Source organism: Thunnus maccoyii, chromosome 16, assembly GCF_910596095.1.
Source record: "Thunnus maccoyii chromosome 16, fThuMac1.1, whole genome shotgun sequence".
Classification (NCBI taxonomy): Eukaryota; Metazoa; Chordata; class Actinopteri; order Scombriformes; family Scombridae; genus Thunnus; species Thunnus maccoyii.
Genome location: NC_056548.1, coordinates 8,563,957 through 8,576,479, shown reverse-complemented (window position 1 = coordinate 8,576,479; position 12,523 = coordinate 8,563,957). Strand labels below are relative to the sequence as shown.

Here is a 12,523-nt window from a genome sequence, read left to right as displayed (position 1 = left end):
TCTGTATTGGTTTACTTGCATAGATCCCATAGGAATAATAAAATGTATTTAAGTGAAATAATTAAACAGATACTGAATGATAAAACAGTTCATGAACACAGATGATACTTAGTGTAAGCTGTGAAATATTTACATATACTAATATACTATTAGCGTCTTGTGTGTCAAGAGTAATGAATATCTGTCCTGTGTCTGAGTCAAGCTGATTTTTTGAACACTTATACAAATGTATATGAAGCATTTTACCATAAAAACATCTTAGACATGTACATTATATTCAAAAGCAGAATGAGTTTGATCTTTGCAAAGACACATGAAATATGCTTAAAGATCTGATATGATTAGTAATCAAAATTGCACTACATATCAAACATCTGATTAAATTTTACTGAAAGAGGCCAGTGCACAGAGGATGAAGTTCGGTGTTACATCCCTAAAATCACATTGCATGCCCCCTGAGAAGATGAAAACGTTCACAATTTATGCCTCTCTCTCTCTCTCTCTCTCTCTCTCTCTCTCTCTCTCTCTCTCTCTCTCTCTCTCTCTCTCTCTCTCTCTCTCTCTGCCAGATCTCTTTCATTAATCACACACTTTATAATGATATTAATAAAATAAATCTAAAAAACTTCTTTCACCAGTAATTGCAGTATTTTTGGTTGAACATCATGTCAAATAACAGCAGCAAAATGCTGTTTCCTGTAGTTTTCCTCAACCAGTCAGTCCTTGTCTATAATGGCTTTTTGAGTGTTCTTAAAAACTTGAACGACTTCCTTTTTGATTGTCCAACCTAGAAAGAAAAAAATGTAACAGGATATTAATTAGAATATTCCCATAAATATGATTAGAGAACCTAACTCACAAACAAATGTTGTATTTGACATTAAAATATGAACACATGGAAAAGCTTACCAATCATTGTCATTGATGTTAGGGGGATTTAATCCCACTCCATTGTGGTGACGCTTGTAGTTGCAGTTTCGGGATCCTCAAGTGCAACAGCAAAATCTTCACCTTCACTGTCAACTTCGCATGTTCCACATTTTCCTTCTGTTTTGTGTATTTCTTGTTGGTTTTCTTCTGCCTCTGTTTTGGAATTAGGAGGCATTTCAAACTCATGTTCAAGTACTGCTTTTTCTTCTTGGTCACCGTCTGTCTCATGTTCCAGAGGTTCCTCAGGAAGGGACACCTCTGTTTGCTCTCGAGCATCAATGTCTTCCTCGGCATCCAACCACACATCCTGGTCATATTCCTCCTCTGTTTGTTTAACAGGTTCTTCTGCTTTTGCTTCTTGGTCACAAGCTTCAGAGAGTATTGGCTGGCTCAGGAACATTTCTCTTTTCTCTGTTTTACTTACTGGTTGTATTGTTTCTGTTGCCTGGACGTTGGGGATTACACTCTCTGTTGATTTGGTTTCTTCCACTGGTTCTACTGTTTCCATTGCTTGGATGCCAAAATCCAATGGGACTGGATGATTCGTGATCACTGCTGTCTCTGCTGAATCTAAGCTTGCTGCTTTCTCCGTTATTTCTGTTGCCTGAGCAGCGACCTCAGTTAGCTCTGTCTGTTTGTGGCTCTCAACTGGATTTATTTGCCTTATGGGTTCTACTTCCTCCACTGCCTGAACTCCGACCTCAGACACATCTGTCTGTTTGATGAGTTCAGTTCTCTCTGTTGTATGTTGTGGGGAAACAGGTACCTTTGTCTGCCCAAACTGTATGTTAAGTTTGAATTCTAACGAAAGGCTTGAGGGGGGCTCCACATTGCCTATTGATGAGATTATTCCGGTGTTTTGGGGGACGACTAATCCAGTATTGCTAGGTGTTGCAATCTGTGTTTGGGCAATTTGTGGTCCATCCATGGTGTCTTCATTGACTTTCTTCATAGCTAATTCCTCTGATGAGCATGTTGCATCTTCTGCTGTGACGCCTACTTCTGATTTTTGTAGTTCAGCTTTAGTTTCCTCCAAATCCTCCTTGCAAGCTTCTATAGAGACATCTGAACTTTCTGGAATATCAGGTGTTTGCTTGATAGCCTCAGAGGCTTGCTGTGCAGTTGTGATTGCAGAGTTATCACCTTCATCTTTTCTTTCACTTGATGCTCCAGTACTCTTCTCCTCCATCACTTTTTGATCATCCACCTCACTTAATACACTTTCAACTATCGCAGCATTTTGCTGTTTTATAACTTCTTGCTCCACGTTGACAACTTCATTCTGAACACTGGATTGGACCATCACAGATTCAGGTAAGTTCTCCTTCACATGTTGAATAACTTCTTGAATGGTCACCTTGTTTTCCTCACTAATTAATTCTTCTTCAATCTCGGAAATGGCTGAGAGATTGTCTACTTTTTTCACTGTTTCATGACAAACATCTATTGTTTCTATAACGTCTTTGGCTTCCATCACCCCTACTTCCAGCATCGTATCCACAATTGCCTCAGCCGATTTGATATTGACATCAACCACCTGCACTTGAATTCTCTGGTTGCCCTCAAACTCTACCAATGGCACGTGCATCATCACAACCACACTGCCCTCCTGTGCTGTCTCCATCACATCATCTTTCATTAATGGTGTTGTAGTTTCAATTGTCTCCTTTAACAGTAGCTCATTTACAACTGTGTCTATTAAGGGTTCATTAATGCCTGATCTTTTCTCGATCGTAACATCAGGTATTGCAGCTGAGATGTCTTTAAGATTACACGTGCTTACTTGCGCTATTTCGGCATGCTCAACTGCAGCAGTCTTCACCTCAGCACCTGGAAGTTCACCTTCTTTTTCTCCCCCAATATTGTCTTGCACTTCACTGATATGCACCTCATGTTTGGGTTCCTCTGTAACTGCAGGAATATCCACACAAGGCGCTGGGGGTTCCTCAGAATTCACTGTCTTTTCTAGGACCTGAACACTACTTGCTTCCTCATTAACAGAGGATACATGAACAGCTGTTAATGTTTTTAACTCATCTACAACTTCAGGGGTGTGGTCTTCCTCCTCAACCTGAACATCCTGTGGGATGTCATCAGTGGTGTCCTGAGTTTTCTGATCCTGGTTTATCTCTAAAGACTGATCCAGTTGTGCCACAACTTGACTCGGAATTTCCTCTGAAGCAATGACGTCCTCTGTTTCTGGAATTTCTTCTTCTAATAATTTTTGCTTTTCAGGTTCCTGAGCACTACCTTCCTCAACACTTTCTGTGACTTCTTGTTCAGATGTAGGAGCCTCTGCCTCAGTTTCTGTTTCAGTTACAATATCTTTTACATCACATGGTAATAGTTCTGGTTCTTGGATGTGTTCAGTTTTGGCAGCTTCCACTGGCAGTTCCTCTGACTCAACATTGGCTTCAGTTGCCTCCTCTAGTTCTTCTGTAACTGCTTCTTCTGCTGGCATATCCTTTGATTTTTCTTCCTTTTTAAGTGATTGGACACTACCATCATCTGAATCTGATTTTGATGCATCTACAGCTTCTAATACTTCTGGTTCTTCATGTTCAGCTTTTGATAGATCTACTGGTAGTTCATCTTCATTTTCTGGCTCAACATTGACTTCAGTGAGAGGCACTGTTTCCTCTTTGAGTTCATCTGTTACTGTTTCAACTGCTGTAATGTCCTCTGATATTACTTCCTTTTCAAGAGTTTGATCACTACCTTCCTCTAAATCTAATGTATCTGCTTTTATAGCTGTTAATGCATGCAACTCCTCAACCACAACAGCTGAATCTTCCTCAACTTCGACTTCATTAGTGATGCTCTTTATGTTTTCATCTTTTGTTTCTAACTGTTCTTCCAGCTCAACGGCTCCATCCATAATTTCTTCTGCTTCTGCAGCAGCTGAATCCGCTTCTTGAGAGTCCATTTTTGGGGGCTCTATTTCAGTTTGATGTGCACCAACTATTGAACCTTCATCTGTGCTAATTCCTTTACTTTCATGCATTAGCTCTACAGACACAGCTTCATTTACCTCAGTTAGGCATTCCTGCAGATGTTGGCTCTCGTTAGTATTTTCTAATTCTGGTATGCTTTCGTCTGGCTGTGAAACGTTGACCTCATGAACTTCATCTACAGCGATGTCAGCTGTGTCGAACTCCTCAGTAGGAATCTCAGACACAGTTTCTGTGGAAACAGCTTCATTGACTTCAGATATGATCTCTGTTTGGGCTGTTGCTGCAATGATATCAACTGCATCCAGTTCTTCCACATTTAGACCTGTGATTATGGCACTTGCATCTGATTTTTTGTGTATTTCCAGAATTTTTGGATCCTCTGTTACAAATGTTTCGAGTATTTGATGCGAGACAGAACCAACTATTTTTTCTGAGCTGAAGTCATCTGTACACACTGGGAGCGCCTTTGACGTTGTGGTGATGGTTTCCACAACCTGCTGCAGAAGCACCTCCTGTTCCTTGACGTCATATTCTGCTGGGACTGGTGTTGTGTTGCCAGATGTTTTAGAAGACTCTGATAGCTGCGAAACTGCAGAGATCATCTCAGTCTCATCTGCTTGGGTAATGTCTACAGGCTCTGGTGCAGTAAAGACCTCAGACGTGATTTCTATCAAGTCCTCTGCTATAGTGTCATCTCCAGCTGCTTCTTCCGTGACTGAAGCTGGCGTGCCCATGGTCTCTGTAATTATTCCTTCCTCTGGGATATCACTGAGTTGTTGATGTTTACTGATTAATTCTGCAAGGGCATCATCTTCATTTGTAGGAGAGGTTGTAGGTGCCTGATTTTGTAAAGCATCATCGTTGTCTTGGACTTTCTGTCCTTCAATCAGCAGATTATCAGAAGGTAGGACAGGTTCAGCCATCTGATCAAGGAGGTCTTGCTGGAGTTCATAGTCTGCTTCCTTGGGTACATGACTTTCTACATCTGCCTGTGTTTGTATGACAACATCTGTCTCAACTGTATCAAACTCTGACAATGGAACCACAGCTGGTGTCTCAGAGTCTTCATCACCTGAAGCGTCCTTATCAGCCTCATCCAAAGATACTTGGTCTTGCTTTTCAGCAGACTTTCTCTTTTTTTGACCTGGGAGAAGCCTCTCTGCTGAAAAAGATGATTCATCTTGAGTAACTTCACTGTCAGACTGAATGTTATCTTTGCTTTCTTCCTCACTCTTGCCTTTCCTTTTGGGGGTAATAAGTCTTTTAAATGATTTCCATGTTGACCCTCCATCACCCTCTGAAGGACTTCCTGCTTGTTTTGGGGACGAGGCTAAAATCTCTTCAGCCTCATTGGAACTTTCTAGAGGGGATTCAGCACCTTGCTTTGTATTGTCATTCTCAATTTGAGGTGTTTCGTCCTCAGAGTCTGACGTTTTACGGCTCCTTCTCCTTCCGGATCCACACAAAACAGCTTCCCATGAAACAGACGAATCTTTCCTTTTTTTGCTTTCTTCTGTGCTGTGATCTGATATTTGTTCTCCTTCACTTGGCTTTGTTTCCTCTACTGAGCCTGGGATTTTTGTGTCTTCGCTGCTCAAGGAAGACCTCTTCATACGTTTTTTAGGAGTCACAAGTTTTTTGAAGGAAGCCCATGCACCATCCTCCTCTTCTGCTGCCTCTGCAGAGGGTTGTGCCGGACTTTCCTCTCTCTGGTGCTCTGCTGACTCGGTAGATGACAGGACCTGATCTGAAACATGTTCCCCAGAGTCTGACAGCTTTGCATCACTTGATGTCCTGCTTCGCTGCTTTTTGGGGAGTTTCTTTAAACTAGACCCTGACAGGAGCCTTTTTAGAGGACTGGCTTGAACTTTGTCCTTCTCTTGAGAACTCAGAAGTTCAGGCTCATTGACAATAACAGTTGATGAGTCTGTGGGAGGTAATTTCCCTTCTAGCTTATTTTCTCCAACTTCGGGAGCATTGGTCATCTGAGCTGATGCTGCTGGCAAGTTTTCCTCTTTAAATTCATTTTCTTTATGTTCTGTCTCAACTGCAGCTGCCTGAACACCTGGACTAATCTCTTTATCCTGTGTCGCCTCTACAGCCTCCTTTTTCCTCAGGTCCACCAGTTCTTTCTCAGTTGTCTCATCTTCTACAGACTTCTTCTTTTTCCGTAGTCCAGAAAAGATTCCAGTGGTAAAAAACCTTTTAATTGGAGATACGACCACCTCTTGATCAGGACTAGGTGGAGATGTTGGATGTTGCTCTTCTTCAGGTGTGGTATCCTGGTTTGTTTTTTCTTCTTCAACGTCAGGTGAACTTGTAGTTGTATCTGCAGTATCAGATGTAGCTTCTTCTTTGATCTCTGTTGTTTTTTCCTCTGCATTTTCTAGAACGTCACAGCATGTGACGTATGTCAACGTAGCACACATTGAATCATTATCATAAGTCTCGGGTGCTATGTTCACATCGGTATTCTGTTCAGCATTCTCACTTTTGGCTTTGGTATCGGTTTCCTCGACATCAGCTGTTGGTTCTTCCATGTTGGTCTCAACAGGCACATCTGTTGCTATTTCAGTTTTCTCTCCCGAACCTCTCTTTACTGTCAATTTCAAACCAATGTTACTGAAGAATTTCCTGAAACCTTCATTGATGTCATTCTGCTTTGCTTCCATGTCTGTCATTTCCAGGGTCACTTCTTCATTAGGATCAGCTTCATTAGGTGATTCCTTCTCACTAATGTTGACATTTTCTAATGGTGTTTCTGCCCCTTTCAGTGGCTCTTTTGTTTCTGTAACATCTTCATCTGGAGAGAGGATAGCTAGACCAGAAAAGAAACAACATAGAATCACTTGGATTGCAAGAACTGTAAAAAGAAACTAATGACAGTGATGAAATTCTAGTAACTGCAATCCATCAAGTTATGTGTCTGGTGAAATTATGCTGACATTGTCTGTCAATGTGGACTAATACACAGATTGTGAGTACCCACCCTCTGCAGCAATCTCATCATCACAGTAACCATTAACTTCTGCTATAGAGCCATCTGCCTTTCCATTGATCTCGGAGATCTGCCCATTGTTTTTGAGAGGCTGAAACGAAGCACAAAACATAGAATGTACAATGTGCCTTTGCTCTTGTGGCAAATATTAGATTATATGGAAGCTTAAATAATAGACAATCAAACCACTTTCCATTGTTCAGCGGTAATTTTTAAACATTTTCTAGTTTGTGGTTGTATCTACACAAGCACTGGTTCAGTTAAAAGAAAAATTCTCAGTTTGTACCATTAATAAATCCATCATAATTTGAGCTTCTCTGAAAGCAAAGAATTTCATTTCTTGATTAACTGAGGGCTCCAAAGTCCTACACTGTAAACAAACAACACACTTCAGTCACTATTAGCAGGGTGTGATTGTAGCTTTATATTTTAACAACCCTAATTGTCCCAATCTCAAATCCGTGTGCCAGATTAGTCTGGAAAGACTGAGCAGGGGATAGGGAACAAGAAACACGTCCTTTAACTAGTGTGGAGAACACGCTGAATTAACAGCAATAAATATACTATAGCTGTTATGGTGATTGTGCACCTGCTAATACCTGCTAAGACATTGTTTGACATTAATACTGTGGATTAATTTCCAGCCATTGTTTTTATGTCTTGCCATGTTGTTACATACATAGAGCACTGTTTCTTGTTCATTGTGGGCAGTTACTTTTGATGGATCAGGGCTAGACCTGAGTCTGCCTTCAAACAATACAGCAAAACACTTCCTTTAAGTGTGTTGCATAATATGTTAACTGTACCCGTAAAATCGATTCAGTTCAAATGACCCATGATTTGTTCTTTGAAAAGGTTTTATCTATACTTTACTTCATCATTGGATGGCTTGGCCTTATCTTAATTTTAATGTAATAATGTGGCCGAATTCAATGACAAGATGACTAGAGCCCAGCTTTCAATACACAGATGTAAAGATAAAAATAGCGGAATTTCTAAACTGAAACATGTCTGTATGCCCAAAGATCAAAGGGCATAATATGATTATGGTTGGCTTTGAGCTGATTTTTCCAGTCAACAATTATTCACCATTTACATGCACGCACACTGCCTAAATTAGGGGCTGTGGACAGGCATGTCTTTGTTTTTTGTCATCTGAAGCCAAAAAAGTGCCACTAAAAGGGATCATACTTAAAGTATAAATACATCCATGCCTTTGGGGACTTGAGGTAGCTTTGCAAAATATTGACACAAAATATTTTTGGTTTTTAATTTGAGATTAGTTAGATTAGTCACATTAGTCAGATTAGTTTGACAGTAATCATAACTTGGTGAAAAACAGAGTGGATTTTGGGATATAACAAATTAATTTATGAAATTAAGGGTATTTTTTTGGAAACTTTTAACAGAACGATCTTTGCCCCTTATCCCATCCTTAAAATCATTAAATCACCTGAGTCACAAAGGTCAAATGTACCATTAAATCAACACAATTTAAATAATTATAGCTCTTAAGACAATAGCTCTTCTCCTTCTCACGGGACAGTGCTGTCTAATTGACTTCCTTCTCAGCATGACCCAGTGATCATGTTATACACAAATAATCAATGTCGGCTCCTGCTGAGTGCAGCAGAGGGGAAATTCCATCTCTCCCCTGGGCTTTTCTTAGGCTCCTTTAGGAATGAAGGGTTATTATTCCTCCACGCTGTTTCCTTTTTCATCTAATCCAAACCACTGCAACACGCACAATGAAAACAAAGTCTTCAGATGAGCAGTAGCAGCTCTTATCAGACTAAAACTAACAACTACCAAAACTAAAGTCAGCATTCAAGAGGCATGTACAGTTTCTAAGCTTTTACACATTTGCAACAGCTTCACTTGTGTGTTAATAAGATGAATTGGTAGTAATGCCTTCACTATGTACTTGCACTCAGCAGGAAGAAATTAATAAATGGTTGCTTTCTGTTAGAAAGCTAAAAAGCACTTTCTTTAATTAAAAGACATTATCAGTGGTACAAAATAATCAAATGAGCTCATTGCCTTTCATTCAAACGAGACAAGGACTTTTCTTTTTATCTCATGGTTAATGGATATGTTGGCAAGCAGCACCTGCACTGTCCTGACTAACAACAACAGACTCCTGCCTCAGCATTTTTATGACGAGCAAAACTGCCTGGTTTGTTTTGACAGTGTTCATAGGCTTTATACTGGATAAATTGTTGCTGTAGTTACTGGAAATCCTCAATGCGTAGATGATGAGGAGAAATCATTATAAAGAAGTAAACAATCTGAATCTGTGGGGAAATAAGATGTTACCTTCTCTTCAATATGCTGCTCAGTCTGAGCATCATCCACTTTTCCGCTCTCCTCCTCAGCCGCTGCATCCTTCTTGCCCTCCCGTTGCGCAGACTGAGCGTCTCCCATTATCGGAACTGCAGCGCGACACTGTCCGGAATGAGCCGCACAAGTGATGGAAATATCCCAAATGTGCACGAAACGCAACCCGGTAGCTCCGTGAGAGCGCGGTCGGACGGTCAGATCTCAAATGGTGCAGCCTGAATCTTGAAAAGTCTTTTTTAGCCAAACACCACCCCGCAGGATCACATGAAGCCTATGAGTCTGGTCCGGCCCGGCCCGGCCCGGCACGCCTCTCGCTGCATCAAAAAAAGAAAAAAAGAAAAAACTCTGCAGAGAAAACACAGCCTGTCCTCAGATGACTGAAGCACAAGCATGAACCTGCACCGCTGTATGTTCTCTTCAGGGGGCAGTTGTGTTTTAAGTTACAGAAAAAAACAACATTTAAATCTTTAATCTGAAACAGGATGCAGATATAAGACATCAAATAATTATGACTTGCTTCTTAGGCTGCACTTTGATGCAGAATGACTTAAAACTAAAGCGCTGGACTGCAAACCCTAAATAGTTTGCAGATTTGTCAAATGAATTTCATCATTTTCGACCATTTGTTTTCAAAAGGGACTTCTTAATTTTCCATAAACAGACCACACAGTTGCCTGACAGGGAAAAAAAAAACAAAATTGTGATCCAGAGCTTTCAGTTAGTGTGATTTCAAAAAGGGAACATAAAAGAAACCATCTTGATCATAAAGACAATTAGCATATTATTCTATTTTTGTTGCTTTTGTACAAACACTATGTATTAATCAGCATCTTAAACCTATGTAGGTAGCTTGAATTTGAACTTTGTAGGGGGGGAAGTTGAAGCTGCACATTCATTTGGACAAATGAGCGAGCTAATTTCATTACAGGTTTGTCATGTCAGCTCATGACAGTGGAAACTGGTTGCTGCTCCTGATGCCGGATCTTGGTCAGTCTCACAGGAATAAGTCACCACCTCTTGGATTAATGTGTTTACGTAACTGCTGCCGGTGATACAATACAATTTGGTGACCCATTAGATTCTGTGACCTCTAGTGTTGGTCAGGTTGGTTAAGTTTAGGCATGAGGATTGAGATGGTTACGGTCAGGATAAGAATATCAGGGCGGGTCACATAATCTGATGGGTCACCAAATATGGTGTAACACCGGAACATCAGCTGTCCTCATGGTGAACAAAGTGCACACCTGTCTAGTTTTTGGACAGTGCTGTAGCCCTGATGTACATCTTTAGCACAACATGACAGAAGGTTGTTTTAGAAGCAACATACATGGATGTGAGCAAATTCTGTAATAGTACTTATTACAGCGAAGCAATGTGTAGTTAAAATTCAATTCATCTACAAGTTTTGAGGGGGAAAAAAGCTGTAAGTGCTAATTAGGCTAATTAGGCCGAACATATAGCATGTTTTCTATTTAGAAATGTTTTGGTACCACTTTCTAAAAAGACGCCCTTTATTAAGAGTTTACATGTTATAATTAATAACTTTATTAATGGTAAATAAATGATTTATTTAACTCCCTATACCATCCATGACCACTTATTTCTGGAAAAGAGCTGCAGACAACTATATACACTTAAAATTGCAGACTTGATGATTGAAACCCAGGAGGTCATTATTAATATTTCCAAAAAGAAAAGCTATTTTTTTTCGTCAAAAACATATAAAATCAAGATTGCTGAAAAGTACACAGATAGCTGTGGTATGAATAATTGTGGAAATGAAGGTATGATATTTAATTCCAGAGCAAAAAAAAAAAAAGCTGCAACATGTTGTTTAGAATTTCACACATAACATGCTTGATATATAAATTTATGGTACTCCTGCAGCAAGTCACACTGAAATGATTGATGTGTCAACCTTGTAATTGTTGTTATCTTAATAAATTTATAGTATTCAAGGTATATTTGCCGATTAGCCAATGTGCTTCTGTAATTGTCATAAAATTAAATCTTAACAGTATGGAAGCTTATGGAAATTATAAAAGTTTGGGTTTTTTTTTTTTTAAAGTAAAGCAAGAAGTTTTCTTGAAAATGAAAATCAACTGACTGGTCGAATCTGGAGCAAAACAGACTTAATGTAATTTAGAGATTTAACTGAGACATGTGGGCAGAATATCATGAGCAGGCCAAGCAAACACATAAAGCAGTCTCACTCTTCTTCTTCTCTTAGGTTGTCTACGTTCCCAAGACTTTCATAAGAAGTAGACAAAGCTGCCGGAAAAGCTTGACCTTTCATTAAAATTGAGCTAAATTCAAACTCTTGATTATTGGGGGGTAAACCATTTATATTATTGTTTTATTAATCTACCCTTTATGTTCTCAATTGTTCTGGTCGGGACATTTTGAGGAACAAACGCTGCCATTGTTGAGCTGACATGATATCTCCTGTTTTTGACATCATGTGTGGTTGTTCAATGAGTCAGGCGAAACTGAATTGATTCAAATGTTATTCATGTGCTTTTATGAAGTTGAATGATATTTATCATTAAATTAAATATGGACGTGTAAGGCACATTATAGGCACTCCTTTATTGTATCGTAAAAATATATTGAATTGAGTCACTGGTATAATGTATCAAATCAAATTAAGACATTTTAGAGAGATTCTTAGATAGAGATGGATGACAATTTAAAGGAACAGGACTCAGAGTCAATGCTAATGGCTCTGTGAGGCTCTACTTTGGCACAGCAGTGCTTTGAGCTAAATGTCAACATGCTAACATGCTCACAATGACAACGCCAACATGCTGAGCAGATATAATGTTTACCATGTTCACTATCCTAGTTTACCAGGTTAGCATTCTAACATTTTCTAATTAGCACCAAACAAAGCCATTAGTTTTGCAGGTATTTGGTCATTAATTTAAGTACTAGACAAGTTCAAATTTAAGGGATCACCAATATTATTACATTTTAGAGGGGGACATGAATGTGTGTAGCAAATTTCATGGCAATCCATCCAAAAGTTGTCAAGACATTTCACGTAAAGTTGAGATGAAATGAAAAATGGCTTTTAAACCATTTTAGATCACATTCCTGGTCACATTGTGCACCTATTTAACAATATATGCCAAAAAATTTACAAAAAATCAGTTTCTTTTGTATTTTTATATCAAAATCAAATCATGTTTTTTTCCTGTAAAACAAAATATGACGTGTGGTTACGTAGGCTTGAACCAACCAATTTCAAATATCATGACATCCACCCATCAATCAATCTTGAACTTTTAGCAGCACAGAG

General features: G+C 39.3%; 1 protein-coding gene across 1 annotated transcript; it reads right to left on the bottom strand.

The window, feature by feature from the left end:
* Nucleotides 1-538: 538 nt before the first annotated feature.
* On the bottom strand, nucleotides 539-9,574 carry akap12a (A kinase (PRKA) anchor protein 12a). Its single transcript, XM_042437065.1, has 4 exons — nucleotides 9,199-9,574; nucleotides 6,874-6,973; nucleotides 910-6,702; nucleotides 539-787 (listed from the first exon to the last, which is right to left on the bottom strand). Exons 1-3 carry the CDS (start codon nucleotides 9,304-9,306, stop codon nucleotides 938-940), a joined length of 5,973 nt encoding a protein of 1,990 aa, XP_042292999.1. The 5' UTR covers nucleotides 9,307-9,574; the 3' UTR covers nucleotides 539-787; nucleotides 910-937.
* Between the last annotated feature and the right edge of the window lie 2,949 nt (nucleotides 9,575-12,523).

Excerpts from the sequence above, each read along its gene's own strand:
- akap12a (XM_042437065.1), bottom strand. The coding sequence starts at position 9,306 with ATGGGAGACGCTCAGTCTGCGCAACGGGAGGGCAAGAAGGATGCAGCG. Across the intron at positions 6,974-9,198 it reads AGCAGCATATTGAAGAGAAG|CCTCTCAAAAACAATGGGCA; the intron begins GTAACATCTTAT and ends GCTTCGTTTCAG. Across the intron at positions 6,703-6,873 it reads TGATGAGATTGCTGCAGAGG|CTATCCTCTCTCCAGATGAA; the intron begins GTGGGTACTCAC and ends TTTCTGGTCTAG.